This window comes from Eleutherodactylus coqui, chromosome 13 (genome assembly GCF_035609145.1).
Source record: "Eleutherodactylus coqui strain aEleCoq1 chromosome 13, aEleCoq1.hap1, whole genome shotgun sequence".
NCBI classification, from domain to species: Eukaryota; Metazoa; Chordata; class Amphibia; order Anura; family Eleutherodactylidae; genus Eleutherodactylus; species Eleutherodactylus coqui.
In genome coordinates, this window is record NC_089849.1 from 16,114,980 (window position 1) to 16,135,131 (window position 20,152).

At 46.3% G+C, this 20,152-nt stretch overlaps 1 protein-coding gene across 1 annotated transcript in view; it reads left to right on the plus strand.

The window, feature by feature from the left end:
- The first annotated feature begins 860 nt into the window (after nt 1-860).
- Nucleotides 861-20,152, plus strand: part of SLCO4A1 (solute carrier organic anion transporter family member 4A1) — a 58,940-nt gene continuing 39,648 nt past the window's right edge. Inside the window, exons 1-2 of the mRNA XM_066586300.1 lie at nt 861-972; nt 14,945-15,828. Of these exons, the coding sequence (XP_066442397.1) occupies nt 15,033-15,828 (796 nt within the window). The 5' untranslated portion in view covers nt 861-972; nt 14,945-15,032. The remainder of the gene's footprint in view (nt 973-14,944; nt 15,829-20,152) is intronic.

Below are 20,152 nucleotides of genomic sequence, written 5' to 3' on the forward strand. Positions count from 1 at the left end.
AGCGCTAAACTCTAATTTCAATGCGGCTTCGCAGGCTGCGCCCAACACTAGAAACACCGCAAATTTGGGGCGGTCTGCTGTATTTTTGTGCGTTTTAGCTTTTTACTGCACCTCATCGCCCTCCACAATGATGGGGGGAGGGGGACCACTAAAACCACCGCTGAATGCTGTAGTAGGCAGTCAAAAACACTGTGCAAATCCGCGGTAAGACGTTGCGGTTTCGAACACGTGTGGGACAGCGGCCTGAACTTGCTTTCACCAGCGGCGGCCATGCTGCTGTGATCACAGGACTTCAGTAACCCTCTGTGAGGAGATCTGCATGGCGCTCACACCTGGATGAAATGCTTTACGGTACCAGTCCTGTAGCGCCATATTTGTGGATCACGGTTTACGAGAGTCTGAGGTAAATCAGGATCACAGCTTCAGGTTTAACAGATGTCAGGGATGAATAGCAAATAAGGGCAAGTAGATGACATAGCGAGGTAACCCATCAGGGAGCGGACTAATGTCAGCGCAGGCATTTACCCCAGTGTATAGACCTCGCCATGGCTGATAACACATCCTCGTCCGGTTACCTCAGGAAGGCATGCGCGCCAGGTCAGAAACGCGCTTCCCGCTCTCCAGCACTTGGACACGTGACGTGACGGGTCACGTGACGTGCCGCTGAACCTCGCACCTGCACAGACCTCTCCGCGCTTTCATCTACATCTATTTCTAGCAGGTGGGCGTGGCGAGCTGACGTCACGCTTCTCGCAGGGAGCGCTCTGCACTCGGCGACATGTCACCATGAAGTTGGGGGCTCGCCCAGTGTGGAGCATCCTCATTGGCTGAACTGCCTGACGATCAGGGATGAGAGGTATGTGAATGGGCACAGAATGACAGAGGAGAGGCAGAGGTGAGCGGGGAGGACCGGCGAGCCATCATTAGTGGTCGTTACTGCTGCAGCATCCTCACCGCAGGCACTACATACAGGTAGGTGTCAACGTGTCAGTGCTCTACCGCAGACTGCATCTATCAGATATCTATCGAATACATGTAATACATGTCATATCCATCTATCTAATATATGTCATATCTATCTATGTATCCAATATCTGTCATATCTATCTATCCAATATATGTCATATCTATCTATCCAATATATGTCATATCTATCTATCTATCTATCTATCTATCTATCTATCTATCTATCTATCTATCTATCTATCTATCTATCTATCTATTTATCCAATATATGTCATATCTATCTATCTATCCAATATATGTCATATCTATCTATGTATCTAATATCTGTCATATCTATCTATCTATCTATCTATCTATCTATCTATCTATCTATCTATCTATCTATCTATCTATCTATCTATCTATCTATCTATCTATCTATCCATCTATCCAATAGCTGTCATATCTATCTAATATCTGATATCTGTCATATCTATCTAATATCTATTTAATACATGTTCTATCTATCTGATTGTCTATCTATCAACCAGCTCCTGGCACTGGTGGCATGTACCCGGATTTATCGCTCTGTGCCCTATTTACATTTGCTAGTAAACCTTCACACCTTGGATGCTTATGGGAGTAAGTGCAGTCTGTAAAGCACCCAGTCCGCGCTCGCAGTGCCCCTCTTACTGCCCGCCCAGTGCCCTGCCATAGTTGCCAGCTACATGCCCCCAGACCCATGCCAGCTTGAAGCCCTGGACCTACATGGACCTCTAACCTGGCATTGCCTTCCTCAGTCCTGGCATCATAATGACAAGCACCTGCTTTTCTGTGCGTCAGCTCCTCTTCACTTTTTAGATTTCTTGCTGTCAGTGAATGGGAACATCCCCATTCATTTCAAGGAAAAACCTACGGACCCATCTCTTGTCACAGCTGAGGATTTGTTACATTGTATTCAGTGTAGACAATCCTCTGAGCTCCACAGATCAGCAGCACAAATCTCTGATACAATGTATCCGCGCAGGTATAACATAAACTGCTGGAAGAAGTGTTAGATCTGTACTGTTTACAGCCTATTGAATGTCCCCCATCACTGACAGCAAGCGGAGATCTGGAAATGGTGAGGAATTGTAATGCCAAGTACTGTTCGTATATAAGTATGTGATAAGACCCTCCAGCCCTCCCCCGCTTGCTGTGGTCTGTGACTCACCCTGCGATGTGACAAGGCACATGTAATAAGGGATTAGATCAGGTCGCCGCTATTACTCATCTCATACTGGGAAGTTCACAGTGGGAGTCACGTAGGGGTCAATAAACCCTTATTCCCCTTGGTTCCAGGTAGCAGTTATAGCTATACAGGATGCACTTGGGCACCGCAGTAATATAAGTGGGCAGCGTGGACGTGGCACAGTAATGTAATAATGCTGGAAGCTATCTAATCCAGAGATATGAAGATAGAGAGATACAGGGCCAAATTAAAGGGGTAGTGCAGGATTAGAAAAACAGGACTGCTTTATTCCTAAAACAGCGCCACACCTGTCTACAGGTTGTGTGTAGTAATGCAGCTCAGCCCTCTTCACTTCAATACCAGATACAACCCATGGACAGCTGTGGTTCTGCTTCTAAGAGAAAGCAGACATTTCTTTCTGTTCCTATAAACCCCTTTAAAACCGCCCTCCGGTCCCAGGACAGAGATTTGAGGGAGTTGTATTAGTGCCATGATCCTTTCCCTTCATCCTGCCACCGATCCGCTTCTTTCTAGTCCTCTTCTTCATTTTTCGATGTGGTTGTGGCACTCCTGTCATTACTCACTGTGCATCAGTAGTCAGATCCTTAAAGGGGTATTCCAGCAATTTGGCATTGGATGGGTGAAAACTGATAGATCAGTGGCGGTCCAAAAGCTGGAACCCCCACCAATCCTGAGAATAGATAGCCCCGTTAGCCATACTTCCGGTCATTACTGCATCGCAGTACCAACTTGAGTGAATCAAGTGTTGGCCGCGCATGCGCAGTGGCGCTCCATTCATCTTGGCTATTTACATTAGCTCCATTGAAATGAATGGAGCAGCTCTGCACATGCGCAGATGGCTCTCGATTCAGCATTGAAACTGGTGTGATCAGAAAAGTGGTAAACCGGGCTACCCAATCGGTGGGTGAAAACTAAAAAAAAAGCCACATTGCCGGAACACTCCTTTAATGCTGCGTTAGGAGTGGCCAGCGCTGCCTGCCAATCAGAGCAGCCTGTAATGGCCTAGACTACCGATGCACCACCAGGACTCGGTGTGCGTCTGGTGGTCCCTGGGTCCCTTTAACCTTAGTAGGGTTCCTGATAGGTCTTCACGTGTCCTTACACGATATCAACCACAAGCCTCTGGTCATGTCCGGCCCGTGGGAGCGGCGCATGCGCAGAGGACAGCTGCTGCGTTCCTTTTGCCCTGTGGTGGGCGCAGGCACCAGATTTCCGCTGCGCATGTGCGGCCCCTGATGTCCAGTGATGACAAGCAGCTTGTGGATGACTTCATCTACTTCCTCAAAGGAACAGGGCGGCTGAGGGGGAATACAAGTCGTAGCCTTCGCAGTCTGGATCCGCCCACCGGACTACTGAGAGCTAATGAGCATATGGCACAGGACTTCTAGAAACGACTTTACCAAAGATACGCAGGACTTCTAGATATACATTTGGAAATGCGCTTTACTGCTGATAACATGGCGGCAATGGTGCGGTAGGGCGAAAGCTGAGGACGGGTTCCCTTTAAATGCTACCTGAACCCATCTTCCTCTGCTGTGAGCTCTTCTTCCTCCTTCTGTGTCTGGGGCAGGAAGTGGCTGTTACCATTGTCTGTCATGCCAACTCTTTGTTATCACATGGCCGTCCCCTTCCTCCCTCTGTTAGGTCTGCCTGGTAGTCAATCACAGTGAGACAAACCTCCTAACGTCTCCAGACCTGCTTGATCTGATATCGCTGACCAAATACTTAGATGTGCTTTAGAGGTGTGACCAGAACATTCTATATAGAAGATATGGGTAACAGAATTATACAGTGAATGACCCCTTTATTGGAGCCCCTGTTCCTCTCACAATTGGCGCTTCCCTGTATGGTAATTCTCCCCGTGACCCCGGAGCATAAAATCACGTGACCAGTTTTCCGTGGATCAGTTTCAGTGTGAATCCACAATAGATGGGAAAATCCAGCGATCTGAGCAACTTCCAACGAGGCCCGGTCATCGGTGCTGGAGTAGCCGGTCCGGGATGTCACTGCCAAGCGTGTTTTTTTCTTGTAATGGTGTGGAGCGTATACAGAGAATGGCGCAATCGAGGAAAAACATCTAGCGAAAAGGGGATCCTGTGGGTGGAAACAACTCATCACCGAAAGGGGTCAGAGGAGGATGTCAGGAATTGTTATGACCATCAGGCACAGAGCAGCTGAATACAGCGCTGGATCTCCAAGTAACATGTCTGACCGAACAACTCGCCGTTCCTCCGCACGGATGGGCTATAACAGCAGATGACCAGTTCCAGCGCCATTGTGTCTGAGCAGCGGAAAAACATCCCCTGGTCAGATGGATCCAGATTTTTGCTGCCCTGTGCTGATGGGAGGTCAGAATTTGGCACAAGCAGCATGACTCGCTGACCCCTTCCTGTCAGCTGGTCAGAACATGTCAGCATCTCCATCTAATCTGCAGCAACTACAAGAAGCTTCCTGTCCGCAGGGGCCGATATTTCCGCAGAACGATATCATCATCCATGGAATCTAGACCATGATGAATTGCTGCGATTCCAAACGCCAAAACGTGCTACTAGATGGGGTCTCTAATAAAGGGGCCCTTCAGTGTAGATACGCTAATACACCCACCTCCGCCCCTCGGAGAACACTTCCTGGAAAAGATGCATCAGATTTGCACCCGGCTGCCCCATTCCAGCTGACGATCCGAAGCGGAATAGGGTGTATCGCCCCCCTCTATCTGATTGGTGTCTCTGAGACATTAGTGAACCCCCTTAATAAGCAGTAATGATATATATATCCCCCGTGGATGGCGCGTCGGGTGAGATGTGTAACACACGCTGAGAGGATGTCACACATCCGCCGAGGTGCCAGGGAAGCCCCTCATCCTCGGGACTGGCGCAGCTGCGGAGGAGAAGACGTCCTTTTGTTCTCTTACTAGGCACAACCCGTCTGTCCCTGCAGACAATGCCAGGAGGTATTAACCCTTTGTGACTGTCAGTCCCAGTGAGTGACACATCTCTGTTACATTGTATCATTGATTATGGTGCGTGTAATGTAGGTCAGCGCTGGTTGGCCGCAGGATGCAGTGCTGCATCTCCCCCCGTTACGTATGTAGCGCTGGGTACGTTACTACAGTATTTAGGGCTTATGTCCCCTATGGGGTGGAGCGGTCGGCCCCGACGGGGCTCTCGGAGGCTCTATGGTTGCTGTCTGCATTAATCTCACGGTCCTCGTCTGATGGGCAGTGCCAGGAGATCCCCGGCTCGCTGATTAGCTCTTCCCTGGCAGTTGAGCATCGTATGATGATGCCAGACGGCGCCCGCCTCCACCGGAAGTCTGATGGCTGCAGGTTACTGTCGGTCAAGCACCTGCCCCTGTGAGATCGCACCGCTGCTCCTCGGTATGATGGCAAGGGCTAAGGACGATTCATTTTAATAGAAGGGGAAATGTATAAAAATAAGAGAGGAAGGAGGATGAAATGATTGTATCTTGTTATAGTCATTGTGATGCCGCTGTATCTAAGCTGAGGATGTGTGACTGTGTGCTGAGCTGTGTATCTAAGCCAGACAGTGCCCCTATCATGTAACAGTATTGACTGTAATGAATGGCCGCCTGTCACACTGGTGTATCCAAGCCGTGTGTGATACTTTGTGCTGAGATAGCGTATCTAAGCCTGTCATTCTTTCTTTAATTCTCTCTGTTGAGCCGTGTATCTAAGCCTTTATTGTGTGATACTGTCTTCTGAGCTGATGTATCTAATCGTATGTGTTACCGTCTGATGAAGTGCTGTATCTAATCCTATCATGTGTGATACTGTCTGATGAAGTGCTGTATCTAAGCCTTTAATATCATGTGTGATACTGTATTATGAGCTATGTATCTAAGCCTTTAATGTATGATAGTGTATGATGATTTGTGTATCTAATCCTATCATGCGTAATACTGTCTGCTGAGCCGTGTATCTAATCCTATAATGTGTGATACGGTTTGCTGAGCTGGTGTATCTAATCCTATCCTGTGTGATACTGTCTGATGAGCCAAGTGTCTAATCCTGTCATGTGTGATACTGTCTAATGAGCCATGTATCTAATCCTGGCATGTGTGATACTGTCTGCCAAGTCATATATCTAATCCTGTAATGTGTGATATTGTATGATAAGCCATGTATCTAATCCTATCATGTGTGATACTGTCTGATGAGCTGGTGTATCTAATCCTATCATGTGTGATACTGTCTGATGAGCTGGTGTATCTAATCCTATCATGTGTGATACTTTCTGATGAGCTGGTGTATCTAATCCTGTAATGTGTGATACTGTCTGAAAAATACGCTCGTTATACATAGAAAAAATACACTCGTGTGAGCCCTTAAAGGGGCGTTACCACAGCGGGCCATCGTTAGGATGTGGCATCACTTCATGACTCTCTTCTGGGATGCCAGTTGAAAGGATGGAGAGCAGAAAGCTGTTTGGCCCTCCGGCCTCCCGCTGTGCATGGACCCCAGGGTGCAGCTACAGAGGGGGATCAGGTCCTAGTCACTCCGTGGCCCTGGTGCCCGGAGGGGCCTGAAGGCCTGTCTACCAGCTGAGAAGTGTTATATATGGCATACGGTTGGTACAGGTCCTACACTGGAGCTCAGGGCAAAACCTCTATCTGGGAAACCGCCCTAAACCCCCTTCCGCCCCAGGGGGTAAATGTACGCTCCAGGTGGGAAAGGATGGAAATGTCCCACCTATGGATGGCGTGGGCCCAGAAGCTGACCTGCGCCATCCGCCGCGGGAGTCGGCTCAGACTGACAGCCAGGCTCCTGCTACCACAGTGGGGGTCTAGTTCTGCCTAGACTCCTCTGTAGGACGTGAAGATGGCAGGCGAAGCCCCTCCATCAGGAATGTGGAAGATGGAGCAACGCCGGATTTATGAACTCGCATTTACGGGGTAAAACATGCAACAACAGTTTGTGAAGGAATCCTCTGGGCATCACCCAGCCGTAATCGCGTCGTACCCGAGAACCTCGCGTGGCACAGCGCCCGCCATGTGCTTTCTGATCTCTTTGGACCGATCTCTTTGTCCGTGAAAACTGCTTAGAATGGGATATGCCGCAGTTTTGTCCTCACGGACCGGCAGCCGCACTGGGAAGTAATTTGCCGCAGTTCTGCTAAACGGAAATTGCGGAATCCCTGTGTGATAATTGGTATTGGGGTGCGTCGCGTGCAGCGGATTGTGGCGGCGGATCAAAATCCACAGCAAATATGCATCGCGAATTTGGCTGCAAAACTCTACCAAAATTTGAACCGTTCGGTGCAGTTTTTGAAGTGGATCCGCAACTTATTTCACCCTTTTAGTCTAACTTCACAGGGGCGAGCGCGATATGGGCTGTGAATCGCGCCCCCATATCGCGCATCACCATGTGAATTCCCCAGCGGGGTTTTCATATCAAAAATCAGATCTTCCTGCGCGGCTGTGGAAGATCCATACCAATTTTTCTAGATGTACCTTTAAATGTGTATTTCCCTCTGATCCTCTGCTACGGATATGCCATAGCGCTGACGGATGCGGTGCCGCTACTGTAACCCACATCTGTGGACCTCTGGCCCCACTGCCCCTAACCCGAAAGAATGTGTTCGCTAGGGGTAGTGAGGACTTATGGAACCAGCTGAGTGTGCTGCCGCAGAAGATACACTGTATCCATCACTGTGCTACACTGCTTCTTTATCTCCCATTGACTTCTATGAGAGTTACGGAAACGCGGTCGCTTGTGTCCGTACGTCTTGAGCACTTTGTACAGCTGCGTGGGGCCAGAACTAGGGATAGGTGAAGGTCCCAGAGGTGGGACCCCTTTCACAGCATATCCTGCGCATGTGTCCTAGAATTCCCAGGTAGTACTATCCCTTTAAGTACCTTTTTTTTTCACGTCGGCTGTTGCTGAATTAGACATTTCTATTGTTTTGCAGATCGCTGATCACTATAGAAACCGCACAGCAGTCAGGTCTCTAAAACTTAGATAACCGTATAGCGCCACGGACTATTTTTACCCGGCGCGTGTCAGACGTCCATTAGTGTTACATGTTACAATAAAGCTCATCAGCTCCATTGTGCTGCATGTACGCAGCGATAAAAGTGAGTGCCGAACGTAAATTAGGGGTCTGGTCGCGCCGGAGAGAGCGGCGTGCGCACTTCCTTCTGGGCAGGCGGGTCTGATCTGAGATACAATTTGGCGCAGTTCTGAATTTATATATTTCAATGTGGAGGAGAAGGGAAGACGCTACTCCTATGGGGGCACAAGGTGATGCCCAAGTGCATCGTTACCCCCTCCCCGCCAGACTATGAAAAGGGCAATCATGCCGCCATATGGGCACCAATATTATTTCATTAAAGCGCCATTAACCCCTTCTTCTTTTTTTTTGTTTTTTTATTTTTTCTCCCACTTCCCAAAAAATCCTAGCTCCATGTATTCCCGACGACATCGCCGTATGCGGGCTCGCTGCTTTGCGGGAAGAGTTATATTTATCAGACAGCGCCCACTGTCATATCCGGGATACACCGGGGTCGGAGCGGAAGCCTCTGCTCTGACCTGTATGTAGCGTCCGGCGCTTGTAATTGCATGCTGGGGTCTCATTGAAATCAGTGGCGTCCCCGCTACCTGAAAAACCTGAAAAGGACACGGCCCCATCGCCGCAGCTGTCTGCGCGTTATTTTTGGTGGGATGAAATCTATTTTTCAGTGGTACTATTATGTGGTACATTAAATGGTACCTATATTATATGTAATGTACCATATAATGCACTAAAAACGTTTAAAAAAATTCTAAATGGAGTAAAAAATGGGGAAAAAAAAGCGCAATTCCGACAACTTTGGAGGGGTCTTGTTTTTGCGGCGTACAGCTCTGGCAAAAATGACACCATAACTTTGTTCTGTGGTCGGTACGACGGCAACAAGACGAAATATTTATATATATAATTTTTTTTATTTTTTGTTATACTACTTTAAAAAAATGAAATCTCTTTTGAAAAATATAGAATTATTTTCTGCCGCCATCTTTTGACAGCCATAACCTTTTTATTTTTCTGTTGTGTGGCGGCTTGTTTGGATTTTTTATTATAAGTATGGGGAAAGTTTTTTTAATTTTTTTTTTTGTTTTTTTTAAACTTTTATTACCTTTTTATTTTTTTTATTAGTAATAAAACTTTTTTAAACTTTTTTTTACATTTTTTTTATTTTCGTCTCCACAGGTGACTTGAACTTGCAGTCATTTAATCGCTCCTGCAGTGTAATGTAATACCATAGTATTACTTTATACCGCAGTCTGACAGGCACTCTATCAAGCCACGCCACAGGCATTGCTTCATAAGGCACCTTCAATGGCAGCTATGGGGCCTTTAGCGTCTTAGTCAGCCGACACCCGCATTGTATGGAGCAGGAATGACCGCTGATCCTGCACCAAGCAAACCCTGTAAATGTGCATCATAGAGTGCTTAAGGGGTTAACACTTATAATGCACTGAAAAAGTTTTAAAAATTTAAGGTAGAATGTAGAAAAAAGGTTGTTTTTACAGCTTACATAGCGCAGGCAAAATAACATGGTAGCCTTGTTCTGTGGGTCGTACCATTATAGCAATACCAAATGCGTTTTTTTATTATTAGTACTAAATATCTTTTTTTAATGACTTTCTATCGCCGCGTCCTGGCCATAACTTTTTTCCTTCGATGGGGTTCCATAAAGACTTTGAAGAAGACTATGACGTTTTTTGCGAGTTGAGCCGTAGTTTCTATTGGTACCATCTTGGAGTACAGGACTTTTTGATCTCTTTTTTTATTACGTTTACTCTTGGAGACGGGGGTGACCAAAAAAGCGCAATCCTGGCGCTGCGTATTATTTTTTCTGATTGCATTCACTGTGTGGAATAAATAAGGTGTTATTTTAATGGATGGGAAGCAGCAACCCCACATATTTTAAAAATATGTTAAAAATGGGGAGTGTTTTTTAACTTTTTAAAGACTGTATGTAGTTCACTCACATCACTTACCTAAACCACTTTTAGTCCCCGGAGGAGACTGAAACTAGCGATCATCTGATTACTTATACAATATACTGCAATACTTCAGTATTCATAGAATCATAGAATGGTAGAGTTGAAGGGTCCTCCAGGGTCATCGGGTCCGACCCCCTGCTCAGTGCAGGATCACTAAATCATCCCAGACAGATGTCTGTCCAGCCTTTGTTTGAAGACTTCCATTGAAGGAGAACTACCCACCTCCTGTGGTAACCTGTTCCACTCATTGATCACCCTCACTGTCTAATATCTAATCTGTGTCTCCTCCCTTTCAGTTTCATCCCATTGCTTCTAGTCTTTCCTTGTGCAGATGAGAATAGGGCTGATCCCTCTGCACTATGACAGCCCTTCAGATATTTGTGGACAGCTATTAAGTCTCCTCTCAGCTAAACATTCCCAGATCCTTTAACCATTCCTCATAGGACATGATTTGCAGACCGCTCACCATCCTGGTAACTCTGCTCTGAACTTGCTCCAGTTTGTCTATGTCTTTTTTATAGTGTGGTGCCCAGAACTGGACCCAGTATTCCAGATGAGGTCTGACTAAGGAAGAGTAGAGGGGGATAATGATCTCCCGTGATCTAGACTCTATGCTTCTCCTAATACATCCCAGAATTGTGTTTGCTGTTAGGTCTGCTACTCGTGTCTGCCGCCCTCTTGCGGTTCCGCGTAGATGCGAGCCTCACTCTGATCCTCCTGTGTGTATGGACTCTATATGTCTGTTTTCTTCCAGTACTGAAAGAATTAACTACTGTTTCCCTGAAAGTAGGTCCTACCCCAATAGTAAGCCCTACATTGGGTTTTGGGGGAGGCTTGAAATATAACCCCTCTGAAAATAAGACCTAGCAAACCTGCCTCCGCGCCCCCCCCCCCCCCAAAAAAAATCAATACTTATCTGGTCCGCTGCATCCCGATGGTCTCTGGCGGCGCTGTGGCAAACTGAAGAGTCCTCCCCGTCTGCCATCTCAGCTTCTTCTAGTGACAGGGTTTTGAATACCCCAATTACAGCCAGCACTCGATGAGCCAATCACAGCCATTAAGTGATGTCATTCACTGAGTGGCTGTGAGTGGCTCATCGAGTGCCGGCTGTGATTGGCTGCTTGCGCTCAATTAGCCAATCACAGCGCTCGCTTTTCTAGAGGCGGGGTATTCAAAGCCTCGTCACCAGAAGAAGCTGAGATGGCAGATGGGGAGAACTCTGCAATGTGCCGCAGCGCTGCCGGAGACCATCGGGACGACGTGGACCAGGTGAGTATAAGCCCCCCCGAAAATAAGACACTGTGTCTCTTTTGTGGCAAAAATTAATATAAAACCAGTGTCTTACTTTCTGGGAAACACGGTAGTTCTTTGTCCCTCAGCCCAGCTGTGGGGTTAAGAAAGACTGTGGGGCCGTTCTTATCAGGACATCTACCCTGCTTATAGGCAGGGGTTCCCCTTATTTCCCTTACTAACACAGGGCTAAATTTCCCATCTGACTGCCAGGGGTCAGCTACCAGCCACACCCGGAGTAGCCGAAGGCCAAACCGGTCGGGGGGGGGGGGTCTTTCCGTAACATTTGCCTTTTTTGCTGCTGCATCACACTGTTGACCCATGTTCAGTCTGTGATCTATTAGTATACCCAAGTCTTTTTCACATGTGCTGCTGCTTAGTCCAATTCCTCCCATTCTGTAAGTGCCTCTTTCATTTTTCTTGACCAGATGTAGGACTTTGCATTTCTTTGCATGTAGGACTTTGCATTTGTCCTTATTAAATACCTTTCTATTAGTCACTGTTCAAGCTTTCCTAGGTCTTTTTGAATCCTCTCCCTCTCTTCCCTAGTGTTAGCTATCCCTCCTAGCTTTGTGTCATCTTCAAATTTGATCGTTTTTTCCTCAATTCCCTTCTCCAGATCATTTATAAAAAATGTTAAAACAATACTGGGCTATCACAGAGCCGTGTGGCCCCCCCGTTGATACATTCTTCCAATTGGATGTGCAGCTATTTATGACTACTCTGAGTATGATCACTCAACCAGTGGTGAATCCTTGTTGATCCCATATTTGGTCAGTTTTTTCACTAAGTATAGTATGAGATACTTTGTCAAATGCTTTACTATGGTCACAATATACTATATCTACCACATTTCCCTGATCAACCTAGTTTTTGATTCTGTCATAGAAGGAAATTAGATTCTTCTGGCATGACATGTTTGTTACAAACCCATGCTGGCTCTGGTTAATTACTCCATTCTCATCCAAGTATTTGCATACATGCTGTTTAATAATTTGTTCAAAGGACTTTCCCAGTATAGAAGTCAGGCTCACAGGTCCGTAGTTTCCTGGATCTACCTTCTGCCCTCTTTTGAAGATGGGGACAACACTTGTCCTTTTCCAATTTTCTGGGACTTCTCCTGTTCTCCAGAATGTTTAAGGATTATAGAGAGTGCTTCAGCAATTACCTCCGCTGCTTCCTTTAGTATCCTAGGATGTCATTAATCTGGACCTTAAGACTTAAATTTTTGTAAGTTAACCAAGTGTTCCCTCACCATCTCTCTGTTTATAGATAGCCTGCATTATTTTATTCCCCCAATAGCAAAGGGAAGATCAGTTGATGTTACATCTACTTTCAGAGGAAACAGATATAAAGCAAGAATTTAAAAGTCCGGCCTTCTCAACATCAATTCACCATTTTCATCCTGTAAGCATCCTATAGCATCTTTGGCTGTTCTTTTGCTTTTGACTTACCCCCAAATCCCCTTTTTTATTGCTGTTGGCCTCTGTTGCCTCAATTCATTATTAGCTTTAGCTTTTCTGACACTTGCCCTACAGTTTCTTCAAGCTGCATTACATTCTTCTTTAGATATTCCACACACCCCCACACGCTTTTTATTTGATAAACATAGTTTACTTTCTTGTTCGCATGTGGGTAAGTTCTGTGTTCATCCATCCGGGTCTCTTTAAATGCTTCCCATTCTTCCTTCTTTTAGGGATTGTTAAGGACTGTGCTTTGAGAATCTCATTTTGCAATATTTCCCAACCTTCTTGGACATTTCTGTCCTTAAGAACATCCAGCCATTGGATTCTTCCTCTTTCTGAGTTCATTAAAATCTGCCTTACTGAAATCCAACCTTGAGGTCTGAGTTTTCTCAGGTCTTCCTCCACTTGTTATCTAAAGTTCAAGGATATCATGCTCACTGCCTCCTGAGGTCCCAGCCACCTGCACTCCCTCAACCATTTCCTCCCTGTTGGTAAGAATTAGGTCCAAGATAGCAGATCCCCTTGTTTTCTCTTCTACTTTTTGGAAGATAAAGTTGTCAGCGAGAGCGGATGAGAATTTGTTGGATCCATTACTTTTACCTGAGAGATTCCCAACAAATGTCTGGATGGGTAAAATCTCCCATGATCACTGTGTTGGGCTTTATGAGAACTTGGCCATCTGAGGTAGAAAGAATTTATCCATATCTTCTGCTTGTCCAGGTGGCCTATAGTAAATGCCTACAATGGCGTCCTTTCTGTTGTTCTCTCCTTGTATTGTTACCCAAACAGTTTCTACAGAACCCCCAGCTCTGAAGCTTGAATCTCTGTGGAGATGAATGTTTTCCTAACATACAACACAACACCTCCTCCCCTTTTATTAGGTCTGTTTCTTATAAATAAGTTGTACCCTTCAAGCCTTGTATTCCAATCATGTGTATCATCCCACCCAGTTTCGATGATGCCTATGACATCCTATTTCTCTTTTTGTGTTAGGAGCTCCAATTGTCCTTGTTTGTTCCCCATGCTCTGGGCATTTGTGTAGCCACATGTTAGTTTGTGATCGGTGTCTCTTGCTCCTCTACTTTCCTTCTGAATTTTTTGTCTCTGTTCTCTCTTTCCACTTCTAATAGCGAGGTTCCCAAATGTATTAATTAGCTGTATATTTTTACCTGGCCTTTCACTTCCCTTCCCATATTGTTCTAATTTAAAGCTTTAACAATATGTAAAGGGAAGTGAAAGGCCTGGCAAAAAGTATACAGTATTTTTGTATTTAATATTGCAGTCTATTGTATCTCTGTAGACATTTTATTAAGCCCTACCACAGGCGGAATAGGCAGAAATACATGGCATTCCTGTGAGGCCTTCATGAATGGTCCACTGAGGTCTCATTGTGGGGAAGGGTCTTCAGGAGACAGAGTTCCCTCTCTCTTTCGCACCATTTAAATGCCACTGTGCCATTGTCCTCTTGCAGGAAGTGGTTAATCAACATAGACGTTTGGACCTAAAATATACACGTTCATGAAAGGTGGACTCTTACTTTATGCTCAGGTATCAAAGATGCCCTTTAAAGAGGACCTTTTTTGAAAATTGCAGTCCAATCTGCAGGCAGCTTACTATAGAGCAGGGGTCGCTGAGCAGATTAATGTGTAGTTTGTTGGGAAGAGCTTCAATAGAACTTCTAATTTATGCATTGAAACCTCTGTTCATGCTGAGCTTAGGAGTCCGGTGGGCGGTCCTAATAACTAGGGCTGTCCTCTGGACTCCTAAGTCGAGAATGAGCTTTAAATGAATAAAACACAAGTTCTGCTGCATCTTTTTCCACAAAACTATATATTAATCTGCTCAGCTCTTGCTCTATAACATGCTGTATACACATCGGAACGCATTTAGAATGTGATGGGTTCCTTTAAAAGTCAGAGCAGAGTCTTGGTGAGGCATTCTAACATCCCTATGATAATATATTTCTTGTCTTCTGCTCTTCCACAGGTGATATTTTTGGCTCCTTCTGAAGTTTTTGGACCATTTATCCCCGCGGTGACAATAAACCCCCCACCCCAGAGTGTTTCATTGTGAAATGCCCCAACATCTCTCTCCAGAAAGTTCCTTCCATTCCAAGCAAGAACTGCTCTGTTTCTCTGAAACTTCTGGGACTGTCAGCGACTATGACCTGGCCACTCCCGACAGCAGTGACCAGGTTGATGCCTTGCTGTCAAAGACGCCCCCAGACTCTTACATTGACCCACTATACAAGGAGACCTCTACCAAGAAAGCATTGTACGATGAGGACCCTTGCGAAATTAAATTTATCCCATCGGAAAACGACAACTTATGCGGCTGGGGAGCGCTCAAACCGTCCTTCTTACAGGTCTTTAACACATCCAAAGGCGTGCTCTTCTTCCTGTGCGTGGCCTCTTTTCTCCAAGGCATGGTGGTCAACGGCTTCATCAATACCGTCATCACCTCCATAGAGCGGAGGTTCGACCTGCACAGCTACCACACCGGACTGATTGCAAGCTCTTATGACATCGCAGCTTGCTTGTGTTTGACTTTTGTCAGCTACTTTGGGGGGAACGGTCACAAACCTCGGTGGTTGGGCTGGGGGGTATTAATTATGGGAATGGGTTCCTTGGTGTTTGCACTACCACACTTCACCACTAGTGTGTACGTCGTGAGCCTGGCAGAGGACACTGGAGTATGTTACTCTAATTATTCTCACCAGGTCGCAGAAAGTGCCTCGAGTCTGTCCAACTACAGATACGTCTTCATGTTGGGACAGTTTCTTCATGGGATTGGCGCCACGCCGCTTTACACACTGGGGGTCACTTACTTAGACGAGAACGTTAAATCCAGCTACTCCCCTGTGTATATTGGTAAGGATCCATGTAAAGATGTGTTTTGTGTTTGTGCCTACAGCGATGTGTCTTGTCCTTTTTGGAATCTTATCGATGTCTGTACTAATTTGTAAGGCGAACATACTTTATATACACTGCTCAAAACCATCTGGGGAACACTTGGACATGGCTGTATAACCCAAAGTCGCCGACACTTCAGGGCAATCTGTGCGGTCAGGAAGCAGAAGTGATTGGGAATCCATTTCACCTGCTTTGGTGCAAATGAAAAGGGCAGCATGAGAGGAGACAGCAGGACACCCCAAAAAAGGGACTGGAGACAATTCCATTCTCTTTCTCCAGTTCTGCGTGTTACTGGTGTCCTTGTCATTACCGGTATATGAGACGCTACCTGCAGCCCCATCCGGTTGTACAGGTGGTCCGGCTCCTCCAGGATGGCACAGCTATACGTGTCGGAGCAAGAAGGTTTGCCATGTCTCCAGGCATAAGAGCTTGGAGTAGATACCAGGACACGGCCGTTAGATGAGAGCTGGACAGGTGGGCAACAGTTTGGAACCAGGCCCAGAGGAACAGGAAGAGCTGCCAGAGGCCTGCAAAAGGCCCTCCAGCAGCTACTGAGCCAACTGTTATACACAGACTCCATGGGGGTCCGACGTCCTGTAGTGGGACCCGTGCACACAGCCAGCACTGGGGAGCCCCATTGGTATTTGCCAGAGAACACCAGAATTGGCAGATCCACCATTGGTGCCCCATTTTCAACCTAGTTGAGAGCAGGTTCATGCTTTCACCCTTAGACGGGAAAGAGTCTGGAGGCGACGGAGATCAGCGAGATCCGATGTGTAATTTAAAGGGAAGCTGTCATGTCCCCAGTGGACAACAAATATAGTTATGGTGCTGTTGGGGGAGGTGACGGGGAGCCCGGTGATGTATTTTTTGTACTCACCCGCGATCCAGCAGTGTTCCCCCTCTAAAGACCGCACAATAGCTGGAAATCTGACTTTTTTTTAGAGTCTTTGGGCACGGTCTCCTATGCAAGAGAGCGTGGACACGGGATTCTGGAAAGGGTGAGATTTTCGGCCAGCATGCGGACTTCCGAGGGGGAACACTGCTGGATTGCAGGAGTGGGCGAGTATAAAAAATATATCACCCAGTTCCCTGTCTGCTTCCATAACCGCACCGTAACTTAGATTATGTGCCATGGGGACGTGACAGGTTCCTTCTAAGTGTTCCCTTCATTTTTTTGAGCAGTGTGTATGTGTAGGGTTATATATATATATATACGCACACACAGGGGTCCAGACTTTTTTTTTACGTTCTTATGTTGTGTCCTTGTATAAATTAAAAACAAAAATGAAAGTTTTCCCATCATTCTGCACTCAGTGCCCCATAATGACAAAGTGAGAACAGAATGTTAGAAATTTTTTGTGTTGACATAAGTATTCACGGCTTTCATGTCTCTTACTGAGGAGGCTTCTTTCTGGCCGCTCTGCCGTAAAGCCCAGATTGGTGGAGGCTGCAGTGATGGTTGACCTTCTGGAAGTTTCTCCCATCTGCACCCAGGATCTTTGGAGCTCAGAGTGACCGTTGGGTTCTTGGTCACCTCTCTTACCGAGGCCCTTCTCCCCCGATCACTTAGTTTGGGGGGTCGCCAGCTCTAGGAAGACTCCGGGTTGTTCTTCCATGTAAGTATTATGGAGGCCGCTGGGCTCTTGGGAACTTTCGGTGCAGTAGAAATGTTTTGTAGCCTCCAGATCTGCGCCTCCACACAATCCAGTCTCTGAGCTCTACAGGCAGTTCTGTCCTCCTCATGGCTTGGTTTTGGCTCTGATATGCATTGTGAGCTAATTTAATACAGGGAAAGCGATCCAAAGGTCCACAATAGGCATTAGATTTATATGAAGGTGACTCACCCGGTGTGAACAGCCTATCCTCCTCAGGGATGGCTGTCACACCTTGATCCAAGATGGCGTCGAGATCAAAATTAATCCACTTTTGGTTGGAACCTCTCGTCATACTTGGGACATCCAAGGATGCGGAGTGTCAATGGAACTGCCTGGGTGGAAGCCACCCCGGATGAGTATAAACAAACAAAATTAAAAAGAGGAAAAAAGTTCCAGCGCTCTAGAGGTTATGTAGATGATATATATATATATATATATATATATATATATATATATATATATATAAAAAGGTGGCATGCAAAGGAAGGCAATGACACTTACATTTTTGGGGGGGTCCAAGATCAAGAATCATCCTAAATCCCAGATGTGCTTTGGAATCGGTCACTGAACGGATGAACTCCACAATAACCTCTGGAGCGCTGGAACTTTTTTCTTCTTTTTGTCCATGTATTGTGAGCTGTGAGGCGTTATACAGGCAGCTTGGGGGGTCTATTACAGCCAGTCAACTGAACTTCCCAATCAAGAAGTAGAAACATCTCAAAAATGATCAAGAGAAATAGGAGGCTCCCAGAGCGAAACTTCAAATGTCAGACCAAAGGGTGTGAATACTGAGGTCAACGCAAAATGTTAGATGATCATTTTAAAAAAATGTCCACCGACGTCTACCATCCTGCTGTCACTATGGGGTACTGAGTGCTGGGGGACGGGGAAAACTTGGATTTTTTCTTTTTACATTTGCACAAGGCCACAACATAACAGAAAAAAAGTTAAGGGTCTGAAGACTTCCCGGACCCCCTGTATATTGTATAATATTCTGTATATACACCTTCATCATAGTATTAAGTGAAGATCATGTCATGATATCACCCCTTACTTGACCAGTAGAATGGCGGGGACGCTGACTTTTGGGAAAACTACACTTACCCCCTCCGCTGATCATACTTTATCAGGAGCCCCCAAACTAGCACTACAGACCATATGTAAATGAGGCTAGAATGGTCGAGTAGATGTTCCATGACTTGAAAGTAATCCATGGCTTCCTACATTTAGCGATCCTCATCCTCCCCCCTCTGCTCTTAATTGACTGCTAGCATCATACTTGAGTCATCAGGCAAGAGCCACAGGGAGGGATTGACAATCACATAATGCAGAAAGTCCTTGATTAAAGCCTCTTCCACATGGCCGTAGGCATTATTACGTGCGCCCGCCGGCGCCGTAAAAACGTGTAAATGGGCGCACAAATCTAACGGCTGGAAAGATAGTTGCAGGACTGTCTTTGTGGCCCGGCGCGAAAGAGCCCTAAGGCCCATTTAGACACAATGATTATCGCTCAAAATTCGCTCAAAAGCAGTCTTTTGAGCGATAATCGTTGGGTGTAAGTGTGTCCATCCTTCACTTTTCAGCTAATAAGCAGGACCGCAAGCTGTGTTCTTCCCAGGGAGCGCTGATAACAGCTGATTACATTGTCTCAGCTGTCAGCCCCGCAGCAGAACAAAGGGAATGTATTCAGGGAACAGCGGGTGGTCTGTTCCCTGAATACAGCTCCTGGCAGCTTACACGCTACTAATTGGTACTAATAGACATTAGTACCAAGTAGTAGTTTATGCAAAATGATCGCTCAAAAGCCATCTTTTGAACGATCATCTTTGTGGTATAAAAGCATAAATAACAAATGCACACTCTCTAAGAACGGACCGCCCCTCGGACTGTTCTAGCCTAATTTACATACAGTCTGCTACATACATCCTAATTTACATAAGTCTTGAGGGTGCTCATGAAGTGTGAGCAGCGGAGGAGCTCGGTGTAGTCTTCCCACATGTCAGCCTTCCTGCCATGCCACTGGTTGAGCAGCCAAAGACGCGGGGTGATACATAAATAAAACACTAATCTTGGGGTTCCTGATGAAGTATGAGTAGTGGAAGACGTCCGATGTAGCCCGTCCCCCATGTCAGCATCTTTGCCATGCTATGGGTTTGGTAGCCGCAGGGACACACTGGCAGATGTGCCTTAAAGGAATGTTTCCGAGCCATTCGATGACTGCGACTAAGTAAAATGCCACTTTTCACTTCCTGTAAACTTCTAGCTTTGAGCCAGAGGGGGTTGTGCCAAGAATGAAAGTGCTTTGGATTGGGACCACTATCTAATCAGTGGTGGTCCGATTGCTGGAACCATCACAGATCAGAAGAACAGGGGTCCCGATTATCCTGCAATGAATGGAGTGACGGTCACACATGTACAATACCCCTCCATGCATTTCCACGAGACTGCCTGAGAAAGCCGAGCGCTTGGACTTGGCTATTCCCGTTTGTTCCATTAAAATGGATGGAGCTGGAGCATTCATGCTTGACCGCCACTCCATTCATTGCAGAACTCTCGGGACCCTGTTCTCCTGATTTGTGGGGGTCCCAGCGGTCAGACTTCTACCAATCATATAATTATCCCCT